Source organism: Aptenodytes patagonicus, chromosome 27 (genome assembly GCF_965638725.1).
Source record: "Aptenodytes patagonicus chromosome 27, bAptPat1.pri.cur, whole genome shotgun sequence".
Taxonomy (NCBI): domain Eukaryota; kingdom Metazoa; phylum Chordata; class Aves; order Sphenisciformes; family Spheniscidae; genus Aptenodytes; species Aptenodytes patagonicus.
In genome coordinates, this window is record NC_134975.1 from 2,994,555 (window position 1) to 3,020,741 (window position 26,187).

Sequence of the window (26,187 nt, forward strand, 5' to 3'; positions counted from 1 at the left end):
GTGCTGTGTTTTTTTACAGCCTCAGGAGCAGAACAAAGTATGTAGGAATGACAGCCCTGAGTGCTTTCCAGAGGGGTCCATCCTCAGAAATAGCCCTGCAGGCTGTGGAACATCACTTGGATTTAACTTGGGGAGAGTCTGGAGGATACATTCGGGCACAGTTCCAGGTTTGCCTCTTCCCAGGACATCAGGTGACCAGCCACTGGGGAGCTCAAACCCAACTACCGTTTGTGACAGTCCTTCACCAGGAGGGCAACTGGTTCCAGAACATAACCCTGCCACTCAGCAAAGGGTTGCAGATCCCTTCCTAGGAGGGCTGCTGGCCCAAGCAGATACAGAAGAGGCTGGCAAGTTGAGATGTTGCACAGCATGATATTCAGGCACAGCAAGGCCCCCGACCTTCTCCTGCTCTCTGCCAATAGCATAGAGGGACTGTCACTCCCTAACAGGCAGCAAGTGTGAGGACACCCAAAACCCACTGGGCAAGTGTGAGTCCAGAGCACCCTGGGTGTATGCTGGCTCTGCTTCTACCTCCCTCCTGTGTGCCCAAGGAGCTTACTGAGCCTGGGATACTGTGCAGCAACTCACCTGGGATATCATGTGGTTACTCATGGCTGGCTGCTGCTGGGCTGCAGGTGGAAGTCCTTGGGGCTGCGGTGGTGGCTGTTGGGGTGGCTGCGGTTGAGGCTGCTGGGCTGTGCAGGGTAGGAGGCCACGGCTGGGCTGTGAAGAAGGGGATTGGCTGCATGCTTCAGGGGCACCTAGTACCAAACCTTGAACAGAGAAAAGCATGGCAGGGTTGGTACCTGGGAGAGAAAAACATCGATTCGTTGATGGGAAGGGCGGGGGGAAGATCCTGTCACTATCTCCTGCACTGCAGCCAGACTGCATTCTCTGCTGTCCACATGGGAGCTTCCACGGGGGACAGGGTGAGCAGGCTGCAGGCTAAGTCACTAGTTTGCCTCTGCTTCACAGCAAACCAAGGTGTTGACACCCTCAGGACTCCAAGTGATTGTACCCCTCTCCTCTCCATGTCCATGTCCATACACTGACCCTCCACAGCTGGTCACAGCATCTTCTTCTCCCCCTGACCCGTGCATGCCCTGCTCCCAGGGAAGACCAGGATGCAATTCTTGTTCCAGACCATGGCCACGAGTTGTATAGTGTTATTCCCAAGAGTGTGCTCTCTTCCCTGACCCCAACCTAGCACCCTTACTCCAAGTGGACAGCCTACACAGTGGTCCCCACCCACAGCTCTCAGGTAGTTGTTGTTTGTGTAAACCTTCAACACTACTCAGAACTGCAGGAAATTAAAAGGCCAATGTCAGGCTCATATGACGAATCTAGCTGGCCTCTGCCCACAGGACAGTGCATGCTTGGTGCAGGTGCTGGCAGGGTTGGCACAGGGTAGTAAAAACACATCTGTGTTGCAACTGATTCTTTGGAGGGATGCGCCCTCTGTCTTGTCTGGAAAGCACCAGGCACAAGTCAGAGCCTTCTATAAATGCCATGGGCCTTCTGCTGGGAAGACGAATCTGGCTGTTAACAGCAGCACCTGCCTGGCGGAGGGATCTCCACTCCAGCATGAGGCAGAGATTACAAAAACAGGGAGCTGCCAGATACACTCACATCAGCTCAGTACCGTAAACCAGTCTGTGGAAAGAAGCAAGAGAGCTGTTCCCAGTCACAGCTCAGTTCTGCAGCTAGGCACGGCCCCTGCTTGGACACTAATATGTCATGATGATCTGTTCGAGTGCTTGCCCAGAACAGAGAGGGAAGTGAGGGAATCCTATTTTATGGCCACATAGACGCAGCACATGCACATCTTTTGAGCAAAAGGCTAGGGGATGGCAGGCTGAAAGCAATTCCTTCCCATGGTAGGAAAAATTGTTAGGAAGGAGTGCGATACATGCTGCAGGACACCCAGCTGGGAAGTGCTCTCCTCAGTATTTCAGTCTTACTTCCAGAAATAAAAGGGCTGTGAAACTATTGCTTGATGCCCAGTAGCTACTATTTAACTAATTCTGCCTCTGATCTACTGCATTTCAACAGCTAATCTTCAGGTATTCTGCTAAGGAGGTCTGTATCATCAGCCACACGGTGCAAAGAAGGAAAGATTTTGCTGACATTTGCCCAGGGGCTGAATGCTGAGATGGGAAAAGAGCCCCAGAGTCCTAAGCACTTCCTCCCCCACAGAATAAATATGAGGATATGGAGGGTGGTTTGTTTGTTTCCCCCCCCGCAAGTGAAAATTCCTTTGCTTCCCCCCCCCAAGACATTTTTAATCACTCGCCATTATATAAAGCCTGGAGAGCAACTGGCTTCTGTTCCCAGGGGAGACCTGGAGGAAAAATACAGAAAGAGCAAAAAAGCAGATCCTCTCCTGCTCTGCTTTGCACACAGCTGGGACAGATCTTCAAATAACTGCTCCCATCAGTTGATGAATCAGTCCCGGAGGTGGTTGCAATAATCAAAGTAAGTGCAGCCCTGAGCGCAATGGAAACAGGGTCCCAAGAGATGATGCAGGCACCTTCAAACTGCAAGATGAATGTGTGGTTTTCAAGGCCAGCCTGGGTGCTAGAACAGCAGCCTGGCTGCCTTTTAGATCCATCACTTTTATTTGAAAGGATTCTTGTGGAGCAGTCTAATCACCCACAAGCACCAATCTGCCTCCCCTCCCCAGTAAAATGACAGCTCTCAAGCATTTGGGGACCTGCTGCCTACCAGTGAGAGCAGAGGAAGCTAGACAGTGAGACAACACTGGATTTTGCTCATTGATATTGCACAGCAATTGTAACCAGCTACCATATGGCTCCTCAGTTATCACTGGACCATTAAAATGAGAGCAAAGACCTGTGCTGCCTCTTCCACAAATGCCTTTCACAAGCAGTCAGTTGAAAATAAAGGACTCTGCTCCCCACTGATAGAAGGGCTGGTGCCCTGCCAAGTGCAACACACATCCTCTCAGGAAGCTGTTGTCAGTAACAGATTACTAGTGACGCCCCACAGTAACATTCTCCGTGCATGGGCTACCCTTTGTGTTACCTAGATGGAAAAGGAAGAACTGATCTGAAGCAGGCAGAGAGACTTGTGATCCTAATTCCCTTTGGTGCTCCTGAAACCTTGAGCTGTATTCAACAGCTCTTGAAGAGCTGCAGGCCCAGCTCCCTGCCGTTGTATTTGCTCTCAGGGGTATAGTGAATCATTTTGAGAGAACATCGTAGGCAGATACCAATTAACACAGTCTTTATCTGATGAGATCGACTAATTGGTGACACCCTTCCCTGGACCTCCTTTGTTGGAAAGCAAGGAAAAGTGCCAGATGGTTCACCCTGACTAAGTCTCCTTAGGGCTGTGAGGGATTCTGGGGAGCAGAAAGGAATGGCAACATAACTTGCAACACAGCAGGAGAGAGAAAACAACAGAAAATTGGTAGCTTGAGTTCCAGGGTATGGGACTAAACAATGTCCTTTGTCTTAGATAACTCTGCTAAAGGGAAGGAAGATCTGATGGTGAGTATTGAAAAAGCAGATGATGAACAAACTGGCATATCCCTGCCCAGGTACTGAACACATTCAGACGATGCCAACCATGTCCCATTTTAATCAGAGTCACTGACCAGAGCATCATGAGCCCCAGTCCCCCAGCCCGAAGACTATGTCTGCTAGGTGCCTTTTGGCAGAAGGTGTGCAGGGGCAACAATACAGTACCTGCCCGGGATGTTCTGCTGGTAGTGCTGCCTTTGCTACTCCCGATGCTGTCCCCCCGTGTCAGGATGGAGATGCCACTGAAGCTGCTGGCTTTGGTAACAGGTGGTCGCAGGTTGCGGATGGAGCCATCTGAGTCTGTGCTGCTCCACGGCCGAGGCTCCAGCGACTTTATCTCACTCTCTGTGCTGCTCTGGCGGCTGCCTGAGGCCCGGTTCAAACTGTCCCGGTTGCCCCTGCAGAGACCGGAGGAGTTAGACCGCACCTCCAGTGGAAAGGGGCAGCAGCAGGACCTGCAGGTGCTGCATCAGTACTGCCACACCAGGGTGGTGAGCCCAGTCAGCAGCTGGCTCTGTGACATAGCATGTTAGCACTTTGTATGAGGATCTGACAGCAAACACACACCCTGGGTCACAGCTTTCTTGGGCATGCACTGTGAAGACCCAGACACTGCTGATCTTCCTTGGCGTGTGTTGAGAGCTGGCTCCTGGCCCTTTTCCCCAGCCAGATCCCAGCCTGGAAGAGATGCCAGCAGGGTCAGAGCATGATCCCTTGCTAAAGCCCTCCTTGTCTCAGAACAGGGAGCTTTTAACAGAGGCCTTGAGACAAGGCTGATAGAGATCTTGCAAGATCACTTTCCACACCAGCCCTGGTAAGGCTTTCTGCCCAGATGGAACAGCTACATGTTGGGATATTGCAACGCTTAGAGCTGTGCTGCCACTGATCACCCTCCCTTAGCCCTAGGCCAGGTCTGGCCACAGCAGGACTTTACATAGTATCAGCAAAACAACCCAAGCAGTGAGCCTGGTTTATCAGCCCAGCTAACGATCATAAGCACAGTAATGGGTTCCTGGGCCTTCACTGGGGAGGAATGATGAGGAAGGCAACACTGGAAGAGGTGCTTGTATAATGCTGCAAGCTGAGCCTGGCAGCAGCTCCACGCAGTTGTGGAGAGGAAAAGATAGGCGTGGAAGGAACTTCTGAGGTGATGTCCTGGGCTTCTGGGAGCATGTGAGAGCCAAAGAAAATACATCTCTTGGAAAACCAGTACAATGATTATATCCCTAAAGAGGTGAAGGAATTGGACTATGCAGCCTCAAACCCCAAATTACAGTTGACCTAACAAGCATCACTGTCAAGCTCTTCAGCTCTCTCCAACCTAAACTCTGAAGGCTGCTCCTGGGGATGTTCAGAGAGGTGGGGGCAGTGTTTGTGTGTGCAGGGAAGGAGCATGTCATGGCTTTTGTTCTGACTCAGCTGCAAACTCTGGTTCCCTGAGAACCCAGACTCCTCTCAAGCTGATTACTGTTAACCCAGAAGCATAATGGTTCTGCTTTTTCTATGAATGCCCTCCAAACTCCAGGCACACTACCACACACCCTTGCTCTCTGACAGCACTGCCCTTGCAGCTTCAGCCATGCCTTTCTCTCCATTAGCCTTACTACAGCCTGTTTCCAAGTGTGTCCACCAGCAGAGAGGTCTCTGCAGTCAGATCTGTGCTTCAGCAGCATTAATACAGGGCTTCCAAGCGAGTGAAACAGACAGCTGTGTTGCTCTGAATGCCGGGCTTTGAGGGCGGTAAGTCTCTGGAGTTCACACAGACATCATCTCCAGCACCACCACTGAGGGAACCCTGATCTCCTCAAGAGCTTGTCTATCTCTGTCCAGAGCTCAAAATGGTCCCAAGGCCCACATATCCTCCCTCTCCCCACTATGGGAACCACAAAACAAAGACAGCAGGTTAACCAAGCTCTTTAGGGACTGGGCACAACAGTCAGAAAAGCTCCTAGCGCAGCCCTGGCTGCAGCTCAGCTCCTAAAGCTGCAATCACATCAGCAACAGGTTGTTTTGCCACTTGCTGGGTGAGTTTTACTACAGCCTCATGGCTGATCTGAAAGCTATACCACCTGCCTTGAACACCACTGCCACAGGCAGACTCCAGGCCACAGTCCCTGTAACTGTGCTGAGGACACTTTATTTTCCACGACAGTGTCCCTCCAAGGACAGCCTGAGCCATGTGACGGACTGAGGAGAGAGGCAAAGCTGTTCCTACACTTGCTTAGATCCTCCTGTCCTGTTCATACACAGAGATACTTCATCTCTAGAGCTTTGGCTATTAAACGAGAGGACAGCAGGCATGAGGGTCTCTCCATTTTCATCCTGTTCTTTATCCTCATACCTTCAGCAGCCTCCTGCAGCAGGGGTCTGTGCAAGGTGGCTCGTCAGGCTAACCCCATCCTTCCAGCCCTTTCATCCACAGGAAAACTACTTAATAAGAAATTGCTGCTCAAACATGTTCCCAGTGCCCTCTGCAGCATACTCTGGTTGAAATGGAAGCTTGAGACACTTCATTGCCACCATTAAGTAGTCCAGCCTTTATAATCAGGGATTAGGGACAACCCCACCTTATCTGGATGCTGATCCCGTCACTGTAAGAGCAGGGGCTTTCCTATCCTTTGATATGGTGGAATGGTTTGAAAACTGCTGGAATCCTCTGGCTTCCCCATTCCTCCCTGCCATTCCCACCTTCCACCCCTCCATTTTAATTGATGAATCAGAAAAAAAGGGCTCAGAAATTGATGTTGCAAAAAATACAACTTCAATAACTTCACAAGCAGCCATGCATGGGGCAAACTTACTCAGCAGGACAATGTACAAAATAAGTCACACAGAGATACCTAAAAATCTGCCTCCGTTTGTGAGAACTAGAAGAAAAGCCTTCTTTGGAGATTCTGTCGGTTAACATCAGAAAAAAGCATCATTATAGAGTCATGCAGTCCTCCGTAGAGAAAGCCAGAGATACAAATAATGTCTGCTGAACAGTACTAACCTGCTGTCGGTGAGATATCCATTCTGGCCAGTCTGGAAGCACGGAAAAGACATGGAGATGGGAAGAGAAGGAAAGAAAAGGCAGACTTAGTAACTTTGAAAGCAACAAACCCAGGCAATTTCAAAGCAGAGAGGAGCAAAGCACTAACAGTATGGGAGTCAGACACAGTTTGTGTTGTGCACCAGTTACATGGTCACTCAGGAGTCTTGCTGAGCCTTCTGCACACCAGTCCCATTTGACTCTCCATCCAGGCCCACAAGGAACCTTTCCTGATACCTATGACCCTGAGATCTCTCAAGAGTTTGCAAATCCAAGTCCTCAACTCTCTATTTCATTGCTCTAAGGCAGCTTTGATGGTAGCTTTGTCAATGAAACAATCAAGGCTAGACATACAAGGGTCCTTATTTGCTAAATGCAGGCACAATTATCAGAGCCATGAAAAAAAGGCAGAGGGCTCAAAGCCAGCCCAGCCCATCCTGTGATAGTCACCCCTGCCTCTGGAAGTCACATGCAAAGCACTGGCTCAGCCCATGAACACAGAGCAAGGTAAGTACATGCCCACCCAGTGTTGTGCTAACACGGGACAGCACCTGCTCTAGTCCAGGACTATAGGCAGAGCTGCTTACTAACATGTCTGGATGGCTTTGGGCCTGTGCATGTAAGACAAATCCATGATCACAACTGGCTGGAGAGTCATCAGCTGAAGCCTGGTGACTTGACTAGGGACTCAGCACAGTGACTGCCTTAACATCCTCCTTGGGCAGGCACATGGCAATTCCCATTAGGAGAAGTGAAAGGTGTTGTCCCCAAGATGCTCAAAAGCAGCAGGCAAGAAGCTGGACTTTGAACGTAATCCATGGCAGATGGGCACTTGGAATCGTCCCTGATTCCATTGTTTGCCACTTGGCACAGCATGGAAAGCTGCCTCCAGCTGGCAGACAGTACTCAACACAACAGAGCACAGCAGCCTCTCTGAGCCAGACATGAGCAAGGAACACAGCTCTGGCTCAGAGGAGTTCCACGTAGGGAGCAAAGATCTCAAGGAAGCAATAACCAAGCTGGACACTTCCTAACAAAGACAATAAATGTACTGCCCAGATTCATCCTGTAAAGGCACAGAGCCCTGCCTGATACTCCAATGCCAGCACTGCTTGGTCAGGAGGTCAAAGCTGCAACACTGGAGAGAAGCTGCGGAAGACAGCTGCTGCTCCTTTCAGGTTCATCGATTGATTTGCTAGTCATCCCAGAAATGCCACTGCATAAGCTTATAATCTTGCTGGGCAGCAAGGAGCAAAACTGCCTCCTCTGTCAGTCCCCACAGGCCTATTGCCCCTTGAAACAGGCAATTTAAGGAAGGAGCAGACTGGGGAGTGGAGGTGTGGCTCCTCTATCTCAATGTCTTAGACATCTTTGTTAGGAGCTGGAATTCAATGGTAGATACCAAGAACACTGGGAAATTTGTAGAAAAGGCAATGACGAGATCTGACGTCTTAGTATACTCAAGGACACCTTCAGCCACAAAGTTCCAGGAGGGTACCTGGCAAGTGAATCATCCAAGCTTACCTCTCGTGCAAATATCCGCTCCCTGACCCGCTGATACTCTTCCTCTCGCTCTTCTATAGATTTGCTCCTTCTCCCATCCTGCAAGGGGAGTCTGATCTGAAGGGACAAACACATCTCAGCGGGTCAGCAGTTGCCAATGGGAGCAGAGGGTGCAGTCAGCTGCTGATATTTTTATGTAGCAGTGTAAGTGGATGTGGATTACGGAGTGTGTGCATGATGCCTGGATGCAATGACACAGCCTCTGCCTTTGAACCTACCTTCTGGACACCTATGTCTAGGGATGAACATCCTGGAGGTCTTAGTGCACTCCACCTCCTGGATCAAGCACAACCACTCTGCCTGAACTCTGCCTGATTCGGAAAGGACAGATCAGGAATATCACCATGTGCTTCTGAAAGACAGTCTGTTCCCAGGGGTCAAAAGCTAAAGGCCACTCTTTGGAGCATATGCCAACACAGCAAACTCCTGCTCAGTCATGGATTCTGTGCTTCGTGGGTAGCTGCATCACCTGCAGAATGCCACCATGGGGAAACCAGAAACTGATACCGATTGCAATGACCAGCTCCCCATTCTGATGACTTAAGTTCAGAAACATGACCCAAAGCAAGGGATAGTGGTATGCTGGGGCGATGTAAAGATGGGAGCTACAAGAGCAAAGAGCATGAGATCCCTGGTGAAGAGGTCTCCTGTCTCTTGCTCCGTTTTAGACGTTCAAGATTCTGTCTGACACAGGCTGGGAAAACAGCCACAGATGAACAAGCTAGCTCTGCGTTACGGGTATGGTGCCACCTGTGACAGCCCGAAGGCAGCCAGAGATTCAGGAGGGTTTTTAGCTCCGATGACTGGCAATGCTGCTGAGCTCAAAGTGTTTCATTTTGCCAATGGTTTGCCTCCAGCAGCACCGCGAGGTCCTGACGACTTCACAGCTTGACTCGCTGCAAACCCCGGGGAGGGGTAGGAGAGATGCTTGGCAACACTCAGCTCTGTGGCATTTCCAAGGAAACCTTAGCAAAAGGCTTCACCTTAAAGCCTGGCCCAGCCACCAGTTGATATTCAGGGTACAGAAAAGTACCCCCCATAGAACCCACACAAATTCTTCATGCATTTCCACCGTATTTTGTAAAGTTTTCATGATACATCTAGATGCTGCTGCTTGGGTGGGGTGGAAGCTTCTATTAAAGAAGGTTACTGCAGGAAACCCAAGAGAAATTCAGAGTTGTTCTCATCTTAGAAAAGTCGCATTTGACTTTCACAAAGTATGCAGATACCCCATTGCCACCCCTTACCTGATTATCATCTCGGTCCATGCTGGTATCATCTCGTTTTAGGATAAACCTCTGTGGGAACTCTGCATTCTTCTCATCTTTGATGTGCTCAGAGAACCTCTGCTCGGGGCTGCAGGAAGAACCATCCCTTGTTAGAAGGGCAAAAATGGGCATAGAACTGTCTTCATAAAACCACTGCTTTGCAGGAAGTGAGGGGGTGTGCAAATATGTTTGTTGTGTTAAATCTCTCCTCTGTCTGATAGCAACAAGAGCTCCTGCCCCTTCTCTGAGAACTAAAGAGAGCTAGGAAGGGCTTGCAAATACATACACCTAGGACTGGAAGTGAAGGATTCTTCTCTTCTAGAGAGGGGACCTGCCCTTCTTATGGAGGCAAAAAAATGTGGTGTGGAATCCATCCTGTTCTGGACCATGCCAGGGCTCTGTGTCTGGGGGTCATGTAGCACCATGCAGGGAAGGGAAGGGGATGCCAGCCCAGTTGTTCTCCCTCCCCCCGTCCCTCCCTCCCCCTTACATTCGTGTGTTACTGGTCTTGTTGATAATGACCGCCTTCCCGGTTTGGTCAACATTATGGTCCATGCCAAAGTAGGCAGCTACCCGGTGCAGCAGCATCCTATGGTATGAGGTCATCTGAGGGAACTTCTTAAACTGATTGCTGAGAAGAGGGGAGAAAGCATTAGAATTTAGAAGGCCTTGAAACACATAACAATAATCTGACACCAAAAGAGAGATCAAGGTCAGAGATGCCTTAACCAGATCCCAGATCAGACCATGCCACCTATTCAAAGCAGTCAGGACGCAAGTGCTACTTCTTACACTGAGTGTGAGCATGGGCTTATACTGCTTTTCCAGACAGAGTTGGACTGATTCAAGGGCTCAAGTTGAATAGGCTTTTCCTGAAACAAGACCAGCTTGTGCAGAAATGCACGTTTGTTTCTAAGCAGGAATAGGAGCCAGAATTAGTACTTATACTGCAACTTCTCTGATCCTATTAGATAAAGAAGTTTGCAAGCTCTGCTGCAGACACCTATTCTACCTCACGTTCTGGGATGTGAATCCTGCCCCTGGTTTCTCCACCCCCAATTTACGCTAGGAAGAGAAGCACAATGGCACTAATCTCCTTCACAGTGGATATGGTGTTAAAGCAATTGATACCAAATCAATGTGATACTCAGAAACCTTGTGTATGGGAGGTGGAGGATGTACAACAGAACAGGCCTCCTAACCAGTGTGTCCAAAAGACACCCTTCTCCCCTGGGTGCCCAAGCTCCTAAACTGTAAGTTACAAACCTCTTTTGCTTGACACAAACTGATGATCACTTACTTGTTATCACTAATAAATTCCAGAATCTCCTGTTCTAACTTTAGTAGCATCATTCTATCCCTGTCAAGAAAAGAAAAGGGAAAAGGCCACCTTTAGAGACAGTGAAACACAGCTTTCTCTGCTTGGTACCCCCCTCCCTGCAACAGAGAAAAGTCACAAATACCTGGAGCAAGCAACACTATTAACCAGGCTTCACACATCCTCCACAGGAATGAACTAAAAAACTCCAAATTTTTTCATATATAGTAAATTAATTGCCAGATTTTTTTCAGTTTAAAGTTGTTTTGCTAACAGTGCTTGGCTTTTGGTAATACTGAATCTCTGCTCTGCTGGAAGCTCCACTGGTAGAGACTCCAGCTTTGCTATTCCTATGCCAGCATTTGGCTTGATTACATTTATTACTGACACAGCAGCGGTTCCTTTAGAGGTTGGTATTTGACAATCATTTACAGAAAGGGTTTTAAAGCAATCAAGATTCCTTCCTGCTTGCATTCAAACAAATTATTTTTCCTCTTTCTCTCTCTCCGTAATACACAATTACATGTTTTGATTGACTGCAGTATATAAAATTACAGTTGTGCTTTTTGTTTCTACACTGCTCCAGCTCTAGTAACGCTTTCTGAATTCCAAAAAGTAAAACACACTTTCAGGTACTTTCTTTAGTTGCTGTAGTATCCCTCCTCCCAAGATGCATGAATACATACATACATATACATACATGCACACAAACACCATGGGTTTAAGGGTCAATCAAAGAAGCATTGGTCGCCAGGTACTCCCTCCCTTAACTCCATCAGCAAGTTGTTTTACTGACTAGGGACCTACCGTGGGTTTTTTTTCAGTGTATTTACTAAAAATTCATGCAAATCTATTCCAGTGGAGTCTGTATATTCCTGGCTGGAATCTGAAACAACAACAGCAGCAGAACAAATTAACAAAACACTGCAATAGAATAGACTGAAGGGAAGAGGTGTGTGTCTCACTACATGCATGAGGATGACGTCCCCACATTGCTGCCGGAGGAAATTCAGCCTCATTCTCAGCACCGACTATTCACAACAGGAAGAGAGGAAGAAAAGCCCACCTTGTTACAGAACTGCACAGGTTGGGACCCATATCACCTGGGCTCAAGTCCAGTTTCTAGCACAGGCTCTGAATGCAACCTCTAGGTCAAGTTTCTCAATCTGTAAAATAGGGACTGTATACCCTTTCCCCTGCAAGCAGCAGGAGGATCAGTATGCTACATGCAAGATACTATGAGCACAAGGCCCCATTAGGAGGATGCCAGAGAGAGAGAGATCAGGTCAGTTCATGGAAGGAAACCTTGCCTCTAAAACCAACCACTCAGAGCACACTCAGGATGTACCATGCTGTTACAGGAGGCCCCTGCAAGTGTAGTATACCATAATTCTGTACAAGCAACTTCTGCACCTTTGATCCCGCAAGCTATTTAACTGGAAAGCCCTGCTGGCCATTCTTCCCCTCTCCCCACACCCTTTTTAATTTAAAAGTAATCGCAGAAAAAACAGTAAATTAAACTGAATCTGCACCAGTGCAGAGTTGCTGTCTGTACAAGGATTTCGGGTGCAATTTGCCCACCAGATTAAATGTGTATCTTTTAGCCATTTCTATGCCCGAAAATCATACAAGCAGGATCATACAACAGAAACTTAGCTCACCTCCTTGCAACCTCACATCTTGCCACCTATGGCAGTTTTTATAAAATCAAATCTAAACCGAAAGCAGAAGTCTATACAGTGGGTCTTCTTGGACTTGCAACTGCATATTTAAAAAGCCACCAGATCACTATAAACTATACAGGAAGCCTGCAAGTCTGTTGGGGCACATGCCAATCTAGAGAAACCCTCCCCCTCCCTCCCCATGTTTTGCTCCAGAAAGGATGTTATAAAAATGAGACATTCCTGTACAGTCATCAGCAGAGATAACCGCTCTGCTTCCAACAACTGTACCACTGGCCAGCAGAATCCTCAAAGCGGATAAGACAGGACCTGCCCTGTTCAAACAAGCACCTGACCTCGAGACAGCATTTTCCTTGGTGCCTTTTCTTTATTCTTGTCTTTTTCTTCTTTCTCAGCCCCATCTTTCATGGACTTTTCCTCTTCCTTGTCAGAGGGGCAGCTAACGTGCAACTGAATGATGTCCTGGAACAAAACAAACCAGGCTGGTCTGAGTCACTTGGAATCACTCCCTGGAATCACTGCCATGGCTGGAGGTGTTGGCAGCTGAGAAAGGTATCATGGAAAGGCAGGGGATTCAGGTCACAGATCTGAGACATTTCATAAGAGGCCCCATTCTGAGAGCAGACAAAGCAGTCTCTCTCCCCACCCTCCTCCCAACGAGAAGCCTTCATCAGGCTCTGAGGGGACTCTCAACAGCATTTGTCACTGTTGAAAACCTGCCTCGCCTGGATCACCTCAGAATCTAAGTCACACGCTTCCCTGTTCAAAGCTGATAAAATGCTATTACATTTTGTATTCATGAGTGCCTAAGGTGAGGTACGTCCTGCACTGTTTCAGTAAGACTCTACCATCTAACCTGGAAAGAGAAAGGGCATGGGAAGCAAAAAGCATATGTGGTATGATGAGTGGTCCCTGTGCCACATGGGCCTTTCTGATGTTTCTTTTAACCTCCTCTCTTGAGTTGCAACTGCCCAGCACGGCCTGAGGATTCACTCTGCTCCATGGGAAGAAATGTTAAACACCAACAGGATTGTCAAAGGCAATGTCAGATGATGCACTGCTCAAGTTCAAATTAAAACTGACTATAAAACCACTACCCTTTGTGCCAGCTGATTTTTCCCCATCCTTCTGCCTTTACACTAGTGCGGTTCCGTGGCAACACGATGTGTGCTTATGGTTGCTTTAGAAGTCCTCCTAGTGACCCTACAGTTCTAAGTGAAACCCAAACAAAAGACAGGAAAGCAGCCTCTGGAGCTGGGAGCCTCAACACAAAGAAGGCTTAGAGGCCAAGTACCCCATTCACCACAAGGGTGAGGTGGTATGGGCAGCACGCAGCCCTGGCACAGGCCAGGTTTGTCCTTGTCAACAGAAAGTAGTGTAGAGGTCTCTGATCTAGCACAACAGACCTAAGCTGCTGACTCTGCACAGTGAGGTACTACATCAGCTCAGCGAACATGGGCTGTAGCTAGCCACAACCTGCTCTGCAGTGAGCCACCTCAGAGAGCCACACACTGCACCATCCTGTGCTTCTAAAGCTTGTGTGGGCAGAGAAAGCTCAACCCATCTGTTCTTGCCAGGGCAGACAGGTTCTCAGCACCTCCCTGACTGCTGCCCACCTTCAAGCTTCAGCTTCTCTGTCACTGCCCACAGTGACCATAGATAGGGATCATCTCTGCAGAGCGCTGCATATCACTTCTCTGTGAGCTGGCTGCTTTCAGTCACTGCAGCCTGAACTGCAAGGAAAGGGCTTGCATGAAAACTTCCTTCCCATGACCAAAACCCCAGGGGCTTTGTGAAGGTGAAGTGCCATTCCATTTTCGGTGGCATAAGCCTGCACAACTCGAGTAGTTGTGGGTGCCCAGTGAGTTGATGCAGATGATTCCTTGTAAGAGAAGGTTTGTGACTGTACACATACGAGCAGTGCTCACAGGCATGACTGCTTCCCTCAAAAGCCACCTCTTGTGCGAAATTCTTGGCTCTCAGAGCACAAGCCCACGACAGGACATCACCTCCAGCAAGATGTGGATTTTCTGGGCTTCCACACTCCACAGCTGTCCTGGTTTCGGCAGGGATAGAGTTAATTTCTTCCTAGCAGCTGGTACAGTGCTGCGTTTTGGATTTAGGATGAGAATAATATTGATAACACACCATTGTTTTAGTTGTTGCTAAGTAGTGCTTACGTTAGTCAAGGACTTTTCAGCTTCCCATGCTCTACGGACTGAGAAGGCTGGAGGTGCACAAGAAGCTGGGAGGGGGCACAGCCAGAACAGCTGACCCAAACTGGCCAAAGGGATATTCCATACCATGTGACATCATGCTCAGTACATAAACTGGGGGAAAGCTGGCCAGGGGGGCCGCTGGTCGGGGATTGGCTGGGCATCGGTCGGTGGGTGGTGAGCGGTTGCATTGTACATCACTTTTTTTGTATATTATTATTATTATTATTATTATTATTATTATTTCAATTATTAAACTGTTTTTATCTCAGCCCACTAGTTTTTCCTCACTTCTACTCTTCCAATTCTCTCCCCCATCCCACGGGGGGATAGGGGGGGGGAGGAGTGAGCGAGTGGCTGCGTGGTGCTCAGTTGCCGACTGAGGTTAAACCACGACAACAGCTTGTCTCATTCTAGGCCTACCTGGGACTCCAGCAGCCCATCTACAAAGGGGCTAGATGATTCTTCACATACAGCCAAACTCCTGACCAGTTTAAGCTTTGAATTAGACTGGAGAAGGAAAAGAAAGAGTATAGTTAAGACACCTCAGCCAAAACACACACACTAATTCATGCTGCTGCATTACCAAGCCACTCATGCAGTCATTATTAATTAAACTGCTAAAAAGGAGGACTACCAAACCAGCTTCTTGCAGCAAACAGAAATATACAAAGGCTTGGAGTCCTAGAGCAAATCAATTATTTTCTTCCTTCAGACTTTGATTAGGATTTGAACCAACCGAATTTTCGGTGAGAAAGTTCACTGCCTTAATTCATGCACTCTTTGACCTCTTCAGCCAGAGCAATTCCAGCCTTTCCCCTCCTCACCTGGCAAGAATTAAAACCATTAACAAAGGATATAGCTGAAACCAACTATTTTATTGTTTGTTACGATGTGAAGATTGTTACTGTTCTTAATTAAAAGGCTGTCATCCCATTTACTCCTCGCCTGTCTGACCTGATGACTTTGATTATTTTGGGTAATGTAGTAGTGCTTAGAGAAAAAGCTCAAAATAAAACCTGCACTTTCAGGACTCTTGGCAAGTTGACTCACTTGGGTGACAAATAGGAAAAAAAAATATCGACCAGTCACATGAGATCCCAGGCAGGATCAACAATATGGAGAAAGGCCTGAGGTTCACATACACATTCTGCCCTAGGCATGGACAGGGCAGGAACTGGAATCACAGCCTGTTCGGGTACTGCACAGAGTCCTGGCTTTTAAGACCAAACAGAACCATTAGAATATCTTTTCTGAACACTGTAGGTCATAAGCAGCACACCTCTTTCATACATTATGTTCATTAAAAACAAACGCAGGCAGAACCCCTGTTACAAATTTAACGGTCTCCCCTCTCTTGTACGCCTCAGGGCAGAACCTGTCTTCATTTGGGTTTGAACTTTTGTGAAAGATAAAAAAAAAGAGTGGGGGGGAAGAGACCTTCGCCCTCCCAATCACAGTTTTAAAATCAAGCCCTGAGCAACCTAGTCAGATGTCATAGCTGACCCTGTTCTGAGTAGGAGGCTGGACTAAATGAATTCTAGCTGGATTAGATGGACTCCTGAATTATGCTGTGTTTCTGTAACTGCCAAGCCTGGAAAATTCATGACCATTTTTGTTAAACTGCTTCAGTAGTTATTATCAAATTTTGCAAAGAAAAACTGGGGTTAAGGCTAAGAAAGGTAAATAAATAAATAAATAAATAAATCACACAATGGCTGCATTTTTACCCCGAGATTTTGCCTACAAACAATGTTCTAGAATAGTGGTGTCCTGGTGCTTATTACTAGCAAAAGTTTTGGGTTCACTAACACGTATGTGCCATCATTATGGGAGCAAATGTGGTATTCCCTGAAGAAAAGGGGCCTCACGTGAAACCAGACAGTTATACTTAACTCTGTTTTTTAACTGGAGGGTGTAACAGGCCAGTGCACTGCCCTGTCCCTCCAGTGACACCTCTGAATTTCATTTCTGGCGTTTTGGGCTCTGGGGAGGGGACAGATGTGGCAGTTATAGCAGGAAACAGTTCCTTCATGGGTAAGTGTGTGTTAAAAAGGAGCACTCATGCTCCAGTGCATGGAAAGTTACTGTCCTGAACCATCATGAGCTGCATGTTCCTTCTGGAGACAGGAAAGACTTGAGAGTACCATCCTAAGGTTGGGAACACGACTCAGCTCAGAATGGCCAAAAGAAGAACGGGACGTCAGAAGAGGTCATACCTTGGCTCTTTTTCTGGCATGTCCATGACTTGAAGTTCGCCTCTGTGGAGAAAGGAAAGAAAAGGCAAGAAGCTTAATCTGAATGTGTACACTGTAAATGGTATTTGCTGTGCAAGGCAGCACAACACGGAGCGTGTAAAGTGACTCTGAAGAAAATCTCTACCTGACAGCAATGGAAGCATGTGCAAATAGGAAGACCTGGAGAACTGTCCTGTCAGGCCCCAGGTGGGCAAAAACTTCTTAAGAAACTTCATGTGGATTAGACTCAGTTCCTCTGTTTCTGACAGAACCAGCACAACTGTTGGATCACAGGGCATACAGGTGGAGGTGCATGACACACTTCTAAGTGGGAAAACTGTAAGTCTTCTACCATTCCTGGGACATGAAGGGGGTTCTAACACAGTGGATCACGAGACACACACTGCTGCTCTGATTTAAGAGACACTGAGTCATCTGTTATCCCTACCTTCTAAGAAACCTTTCCCCATTCCACATTACAAAATGACCAAAGTCAGGCTCTTTCTGAGCAACACTGGTGTCTGCCCACACAGTGGTTGAACACATCTGGCACCAGCCACCAGCTTTAAATGCAGAAGCATTCAGCAGATTGTTGAGGGTGGCCATTTCTTCAAGCTCAACACTAAGACAAAAGCACATGTGACAGGAGAGCAGAGCAGCAGGAATGAGTTCCAGCACCCTCCAAATGATGCTTGCACAGATTTTTTTTCCTTGCTGAAATGAAATCCCAAAACATTCACTTCCTGTTTGGGCATTTTTAACAGCAGCAAAGCAATGGCCAAGCACCATTCCTGAAATCAAGCTTTCCTGGGATGCCTTCACTTCACATTAAGCCATTAACTGATCCTTAGGTCAAAGAAAGGAATAAGAGGGAGGTAACAGCCATGGAACTAGAACCTGCAGACTGAGCACAAGTGCACCCAGGAGCACGCCAGTCTTATTTTCTCCTGGGCTCAAAGAATATTTAAATTATTCCACGCTGAGCAGAACAGATTCAGCTAAAGAGAAAGAGAGCAGCCAGTGAACAACACAGTCCGTACAGCATGGTATCCCCTTGGGAGGTGGTAGCATAGGCTCAGGCCCCTTTCAGAAGGGATAGCAACTAGCTTGTGTTTGCCAAGTAGAGAGGGCCCCGCCCTGCAAGCTGGCGGAAGGGACTACCCACTTGTATGCACACTTACCTGAGATTCCTGTCGCACGCTGACCTCCTCCCCCCCATCCTTCTCCACCTCCTCCTTGCTTGGTGACCTGGATACATATTTGGTTTTGTTCACAGATTCCTCAACCACCTTTTTTTCAGACTCCTTCATTATTTCCAGAGACTCCTGTGTTGTGTTGCTGTTTGACATCTTCAGAGCCCTACAACGTAGCAATGGGCACCTGCCAGAAGAGGTCACAGAATGGGTGGAAGGGAGTCAGGGGGTGGAGAGTTTCTATATGGAACACAAACTCTTGCACATATAGGTTATAACTTCCTCGTAACTCATCTTGTGTACAAAGACCCAAAACCAAGCACTTCAAAGACAGCCCATGCACTCATCCCCTTGGATGCAGCCCCTTGCAGCACCTGCCTTGAGGGGGCCTTGCAGGAGGTCCATGATTCTCACCAGGACTCTGGGGACACTAGCACGCCTCTGAATTAGAGCAGAATCTAGACAGGGCAGCAACGTGTGCCTCAGTCTGCTGACAGTCTTAAACAGGAGCAATGAACAGGTCACATATCCATTCATCAAATTAAGTGTTAATTCCAAACTGATTGTCTAGAATTGAAACGTCAGCCCTCTCAGCTAACTCAAAGCAGGCCTCTTGGAGCTTGAGTGAAGGCTAAACCAGCTTATGTAGGACTGCAGAGAGATTCTGGTACTGAGAAACACATTTGTAGAGACACTGCCTGTGCAGAACCCAGCATTCATCCTGATGACAGATGAGGAGGCTGGATGAAAGGCAGGCCCATTGAGACAAGTTTCCAAAAAGAAAAGGGGAACCCTAAATTTGGGAGAGGCTCAAACAAAAGGTCTGGGCACTGGAAAACACAGCTGATGTTTAACAACTTGTTTTATTAATTACTTTGGCAGAACATGGCTGAAAAAGAGTCAGATCTCACAGAGATTTATTGACTCTTGGCTCTGCATGGGAACTGCTAATATTCATTAACTAATTCAACCTCAGTCTCCTTTAATTTGTGTGGCTGTTGAACATAAAACATGTATTTGACTCTTATTGCGGCTACTGGAATCAGTTCCAGTTCCAGATAGCGAGAGAGTGCAATCAACTGCTTCTAGTTCATGGATTCTTACAGGGATTTGTAACAAACTTGTTAAGACATCCAGGGCAGATGCCCTGTTGTGAATGGAAAACACTGTGTTACAGGCAAACCCCTGTAGCAGGGCTGCAGCCAGAGAAACCACAGTACCATGCAGCAAGTGTGCCTGGGAGATGCCAGCACTGCACTGGATCCAAGCGAGAGGATGGGATAGGACGCCTACTGACAAAAGGAGGAAGCTATGGTCACCTTAGCTTTCCTTCACACCTATCATTGCCTGTTCTAGACTTATGATGAGCTTTCCCCCAGCAATAAGACTCACTGCTGTCAGTTCAGAGTCACAGACGGGAGAGCCAGGAAAGGAAAAAGTTACTTAACCCAAGGCCTTGATGAGTAAGCGGCACCTTGAGGTTGTGCGGGAAATACTCCTGTTGATCCCAGAAAATTCACGGAAAAAGGGTGCAGGGAAAGCAAAAAAAGCTGGCACGGATGAAGCTGACAGGGCTGCACTGTCCGGTTTATGCACAGGAACCAGTATGTTTCAAGGCAGACGCATGTATCCATAGGAGAGTGACTGTGGATGCTATGGGTTGATATAGGCAAGTGGATACATCCCAGCACTGTATGAAAACAAGGTATTTCTCACTAGAGAGAACTGCTGGAAGATCTCAGCCACTGTTCACATGCATTCATTCTGCAGCAGGAAGGTTACAAGAAACCCACTGTTAATTCCATAAGCACCTTCCTGTATAGCATACCTGAAAGTCTTAAGATGAGGACACGAGGGGCCAGAAGGCTCTCTTCTCACCTGAGGGGCAATACTGAACAAACATAACTGGGCAAGATCCCTGTGCCTGCTGCAGCGCTGAGCCGGGCTCCTTCAGCCCAGCATCATCACACTGTACCAAGCAGGCTATCCCACAACCAAACTGGTGGCTGCTGGCAGAAAACAGCTGCCATCAATAGCTTGTTACAGAAAAGGAACCAGAGAACAGTCTGCTGTTGATGTTAGCCTTGCAAGATGATTCTGCAAACAACTCTCCCTTCCAGCTGCTAACTATTTCCAAGCATGTATGTGGCCTCAAATGCCAGGTGGAGGAGGGGGTGAGAGCACCTCAGTCTGCTATTCTGAATGCTAATCAGTGCAGATCCTTGCACTGCATGATCACTTGCTACTCCCTACCCCTTCCCAGCACAGTCCCACAGCGCACAGCACCATGGACAATCCCATTGGCGGGCACCTCCTGGAGCACCCCTGCAGGAAGCAGCTTCCCTCAGGAATCACTGAGGCATCCATCCTCCAGCTGCAAGGGTCTGTTTTTCATCCTGGCAGGCTAAGTATGCAACAATTGCCAATAGGAACCGCAATCGAGATCCCAGGTTTATAACAAGCATGCTGCACGAGGTGGTGAGCCCCCACATGAGGGAGTCATGCTCTGCTGCGATGCCTCCGACAGGAACTAGGTCAGAAAAGGAAAAGGAAGTACTTGCTTGATTTGCACGCCAGCCTCCTCAGCAGGAGTCTGGATTATGCAGGGGGTAAAGCTGGTAAACTCTGCCTCCCCCCTCCCCAAAATGTTCCACACTGTAGGAAACCGCTCAGCCTTGTGTTCAGGCCAGGGCCCTGGCTTGTAAACAAGCCAGGAGGATCTGTAGCAGATTTGGGGAAGGGAGGCAGGAGGCACCTGCACTGCACACATGACAGTTATCTAAATGGGGAATTTCTGCACTAAAATAAAGGAAAAGGTTTTGTATAGCTCATTCTCTTTGCAACAGCCACCCTACAACAAGTTTTTACCCCCAAGCCAAGCACCTCAGCCAAATTTGAGAAGGGTAACGGGATCTTTTCTCATCATACTGCAATGTAACTTCGGCATCACAACAAGGTGAATACAATCAGTTTTCCCTCTCCTCTTCCAGAAAAGATGACTCAGAGCCACTGCATTGACATTTGTAGGCTGACCCCTTGTCCTGGTTTCGGCTGGGATAGAGTCAATTTTCTTCTTAGTAGCTGGTATAGCGCCGTGTTTTGGATTTAGCATGAGAATAATGTGGTAACACACTGATGTTTTAGTTGTTGCTAAGCAGTGTTTATACTAAGTCAAGGACTTTTCAGCTTCCCATACTCTGCCAGTGAGGAGGTGCACAAGAAACTGGGAAGGAGTATAGCCAGGACAGCTAACCGAAACTGGCCAAAGGGATATTCCATACCATATGATGTCATGCTCAGTATATAAGTTGGGGGGCGTTGGCCAGGGGGGCAGCAATCACTGCTCGGGGACTGACTGGGCATCGGTCAGCAGGTGGTGACCAGTTGCATCACTTGTTCCCCCCACCCCCACCCCGGTTTTGTTCCTCTCTCTCTCTCTCATTGTTTTACTTTCCATTACAATTTATTATTGTTGTTGTTGTTGTTATTATTGTTTTATTTCAAGTATTAAACTGTTCTTACCTCAACCCACGGCTTTTCTTACTTTTGCTCTTCCGATTCTCTCCCTCATCCCATGGGGGCGGGGGGGGAAGAGTGAGCGAGCGGCTGTGTGGTGCTTAGTTGCCAACTGGGTTTATAAACCATGACACCCCTCCCGATAAAGCTTCCGTCCGTGGCAGCAGTCCTCCAGGATATTTCCTTGCATATAAAATTCAGAGAAGATATGTGCACTGCTAGTGCTTCTCAATAGCGATGCTTTCAAGAGGAGGTTTCCTTTCTGTATGAATGAATCAGCCCTGCTCTCCCAGGACAGACGTGGGATGCAGTGAGGGGGTGGCAGACATGATCTGCTGTGACAGACAGCGGCTTGCAGAGAAAGTGGAAGTTCAGAGGACTTGGTGGGGTGGGTAGGACTGAGCTGTGCCTTGCCAGGGAGATGAAAAGGTTACATAGATGCAACATTAGGGAAGCCACAAAATCTGTGTCAGAAAAGAGAACAATGGAGCAACAGAAGGGTGAGCTGCCATTGTTTTTTTGGTTTGGGTCTGGAGGCTGGCAAAGTAAACAGGCCAGTCAAGGCAGTGACAGTGTGAACACTTTGTGCACGCTGGCAAAGGGCCAGGTGAAGGGGTAGCCAGGACAGATTTACATCCTTCTCTTCACTCCGAAGGGGAACACTGAACTCCACCTCTGCTGCCTTCTTGCTACATGCAATTTGCAGCTGCCAAGCCATGACAAGGGAGGCAGCAGTTGGTCCTGGTTCCTGGCAGGGAACAAAAGCAAGAAACTTCTGCATTTACAGTTAGGATGGATCCAGCAGCAAATCTGGGAAAGGCAGGAAGCCTACTGCTAAATAAACTCTCTTCCCAGCCTTCTTTCTCAGAGTACAGACACACTCCTGTGAGCTAAATGAAGGTGCAAAGGAGACATACAGCTGCTTGGCTGTAGCTGCCTACATGCACGCTCCAGTGTTGCAACAGGATAGAGGTATCCGAGGTAGCTCATCCCACCATGCGAGACAGTTAAGCTACCTCTCAGTTTTCAGGGGGAAAGGAAACAAGTGTGAGTGGGCTCCACTTTCTCAGTCCCTGTCCAAGCCATGACCACAGGAGCAAGTTTGCATGCTTGCAGCCTTCTTGACCAGGCTTCACAATTTGCTTCAAAGACAAGAATCTTGACTCACTTCCCCTCCACCTCCTCCCTTCATTATTAACCAGTTCTTTTTTTGCTTTCCAAGACTCACTCCAAAAGGCATTCGACAGGGCAGAGTAAAAATCTTATCAGACTCAGCCCAGGTCATCAACATTAGTGGAACAGAGTTTTCACTACAGAGAAGGCTGCAGAGCCTTGCTGCCAAGAAGAAACCCAGACACAGCCATAACAGCAGCAGCTTTCTCCATCCTCAGGCTGGTTATAAAATATAAAGAAAGCTTACTTAGAAACAAAACACGTCCAATCACATGCTAAGCAGAGTTAAAGTGCTCTGAGGGCTCAGAAATAAACATCCCAAGGCTGGTGATTCACTGGCGGGCAGGACAGTCCCCACCACATTGCTCTGATGGACAATCAAAGTCAACTCTGAGCACTAGGAGAAGAACCGGGCAGGAAGGGCTAGCCCAGCCCAAGGGAGGTTTGCTGGTGCAACTGGTAATTAAAACTAACAAACCAGCCTGTAAGAGGGAAGGGGGAAAGCAGTGGCCTTTTTCCAGCATCTGAGTGTTTCACTTCATCCCTCTGTGTAAGGCTTTAGTATTAGCACCATATATCACTGAGTAAGTACCTCCTGCAAGCTTAAATGATGATGCTCTCATGAACACTTTGCTCATTGGCTTCCAGGTCAACCAATCGGAATCACAGCTCCATGGCAACAGGCTCTATCACTAGGAGCAACCAGACAAGTTTGGGGGGGTGATTTAGATTCCCCCTCCTCGCTCCCCTTCCCAAGCACAGTGTCTGCTGTAGAAAAAGGTTTTCACAGGAAAAAGTGGAGGCGGCAAGGTGGAGAGGGTGCTGCAAATTCAAGGCATTAAAGCCTCCTTGGTTCTACTGACTAAACCAGGCAGTGCAGTGCTCCCTCTCTGCACCGAGGGATCTTCAGAGAGGCTTTTGTCTTCTCCCTTTCTGCCAGGGCACAGCAGCTGGTAAAATTTTTGCTGTATTAAAGTACACCTACCATATGCAACAAGAGGTTGTAATGAAAGGCTTTGCTAGTAGGACCAACAAAGGCCACGTAGCTCCTGAAACATCTCCCTCCTAGGCTCCATTTGGGCTCCCAGTCTGCTCTGCAAAATGTAAGCTGCCTTCACTAACACTGTTGACTGGGGCATCCCCAGCATCCCATAAAAAGTCTGCAGCCTCAGCTTGAAAACGAACAGGTAAAGAGCCTTTTAAGCACATTCCCTTTCCCTCCTATTGGAGAAAACAGCTCCCTATCAGAGGTAACAGCTCTAGCTAGAACGAGCACCTGGTTCAGTCAGAAAGCCCTGAAACCTTACTTGGGAACACTCATAAGCTGCAACTGTCTCAGCCGATGAACTAACCTCTCCCAAATTCTCTCCATTGCTTTTTTTATTATCAGTTGAAGAGAGGGGTTTAATTCCTCACTATCATACAGTTCCTACAAAACCTAGGAAAAAAGAAAACCAGCAGGCCACATGTATTTGACTGCACAGTGCATAGGCTCCTAGTGCTTAGTCATTGCTTTAAATCTTAATCTCCACCCCCACATTACATCAAAGAGGTGAAATTATGATGCAGATGGAAGGGTTTGACTTCAGGTGGAAAGAGGGGAAATAACCTTATATGAACAATGAGACAGGAAATGCAGGTGAGATAGAAAGCCCCCTAAGTTAATTCTGCAGAATATCAGGAGGTCTCCAACATATCCCTCCCAAATAATTCCAAGGAAGGAAGACAACACCAGTTAAATTGCCATCATCCACAGCTGAGGAAAGCCCCCGTATCAAGCTCTACTTCTCATTTGCTGAGCAAATGGCTGCAGCAGCTTAAGGTGCTAACAGCTCTCCTGGCTGTTCACTAACATCTGTGCTGTAAGGCATGGCTGCTACAAGAGAATCCCTTCAGAGGGACCCATCTCTGCACCTCAGCAGCCACTGCCCACTTGGTTTTGAGGGGCTTAAAGCTCAGGGGCTATCGGGCCTGTTCCACCGACCGTAACCCCTAGGAAGAGGCCAGTGTCTGCAACAGCCTAGCTGTGGTGGCCATGGTTCGCTTCTGCGTCTCTGGCTGAATGTAGGAATTTGGAGCCTGGAGAAGAGATGTAATCTTAGAGCTCTTCATTTCAAATACCTTTAAAAAGGCTGTTCACTAGTACAGGTGCAGTCAGCCCTGTTAAATGGCACAATAGCCAGTAGGCTTGTTATGGGAAACATCTGAATTATCACCATGGCAGTAGTTCTCAGTTATGCAGTATGTGGATGGATTTCATTATGTAGAACATCTCAAACCACAAGATAATTTCAGGGGGAAAAAAAATAATCAGTTATTTTGTTACCTCCCTCAATCAATGCAAGCACTAAAATCAGGATAGGTGTCAATTTGCTATTACTGTACTCCAGGAGTGTGATACAACTGTCAGGACTGCCAAAGTCATCTTCATGTGATACACAGGAATCAAACGTGCCAGGACAATAAAGATGCACTGGCATCTGAGGAAAGAGAGAATCAAAAAGATACAGCATGCTTTGCCCATGGGCTTTGAAAAGCCAAACTTTAATAGCCTGCCATTTCCACCTGGATGCAACTCAGGGTTTCTATCCAGAATGCTGCTGTCACAGCTGAGTCTGGCCCCTTAGAAGGCAGTAAGCAGGACACACACTGTAGTACCAGGGCCTTTCCAGCACTGCCTCAGGAAGGACACGTCAATGCTGAAGACTCATTGCACGTTTGACAAATGGCATTCTCATGAGCAGGCTGCCACCTCCCCAGGGCAGGTTCACCTTTGTGAATTACCTACTCTATCCAGAGATCTTAGTTCATCAAAATAACAGGCAGCACCACAGTCCCTAGGCAGGCATGGAAGCAATAAGAATGCAGCAGGGCCTCCCTTGCCAAAGCCTTTGGGACCACATCACCCTGGGGATGGGTAAACATCTACATTACTGCAGTCTGAGAGTTGCTATTAAAACAACACATCTTGCCTAGACACAATGGAGTAGTTTTCACTGAAAATGAGCATTTCAGCAGAAGATAAAACAAAAAGCACCACTTAAATGAAAACACATGAGGCAGAGCAGCTGTTGTGAAGGGAGCACACAGCAGAGGTAATTGCCTGCCACGCAGACGTGCTCCAGGCAGGAGGACGGTTTCACCAGACGAGTTCCATTGCACCGAACAATCAGGAAAATGCCACTTTAACTCAAGTCATGGTTGCTTTTTCATTTCATCAACATGAGAACAAGGCCCTCATACAGGATGGGAAGAACGACATCTGGGCCTAAGACAGAAACTTCATCAGATCTTGTAAGGTAAGCAACGCAGTGCCCTGGGCAGCACATGGAAGGCAGAAGTCCTTTTAGGAGTGGAAGAGGTGTTCGTTCTTCCCTGCGAGGGAAGGAAACAGAAGATGCTGTTGAACCAAGTCTGAAACATGAATGTGTCCCACCACCTACCC

At 47.8% G+C, this 26,187-nt stretch overlaps 1 protein-coding gene across 15 annotated transcripts in view; it reads right to left on the reverse strand.

The window, feature by feature from the left end:
* The window catches only part of R3HDM2 (R3H domain containing 2), a 62,470-nt gene that overhangs the window by 9,272 nt on the left and 27,011 nt on the right, over positions 1-26,187 (reverse strand). For 9 of the 15 annotated variants that reach the window (XM_076360610.1, XM_076360600.1, XM_076360599.1 and 6 more), the window contains 13 exons: positions 18,042-18,240; positions 16,843-16,884; positions 15,047-15,133; positions 12,743-12,869; positions 11,533-11,611; positions 10,708-10,767; positions 9,898-10,038; positions 9,387-9,495; positions 8,101-8,196; positions 6,538-6,569; positions 6,386-6,439; positions 3,711-3,943; positions 589-773 (listed from right to left, as the gene is read on the reverse strand). In XM_076360610.1, the coding sequence (XP_076216725.1) occupies positions 589-773; positions 3,711-3,943; positions 6,386-6,439; positions 6,538-6,569; positions 8,101-8,196; positions 9,387-9,495; positions 9,898-10,038; positions 10,708-10,767; positions 11,533-11,611; positions 12,743-12,869; positions 15,047-15,133; positions 16,843-16,884; positions 18,042-18,209 (1,413 nt within the window). In that variant the 5' untranslated portion in view covers positions 18,210-18,240. Of the gene's footprint in view, positions 1-588; positions 774-3,710; positions 3,944-6,385; positions 6,440-6,537; positions 6,570-8,100; positions 8,197-9,386; positions 9,496-9,897; positions 10,039-10,707; positions 10,768-11,532; positions 11,612-12,742; positions 12,870-15,046; positions 15,134-16,842; positions 16,885-18,041; positions 18,241-21,575; positions 26,118-26,187 lie in introns of all 15 variants that reach the window. The other 6 variants (XM_076360606.1, XM_076360602.1, XM_076360603.1 and 3 more) reach the window with 2 other exon arrangements.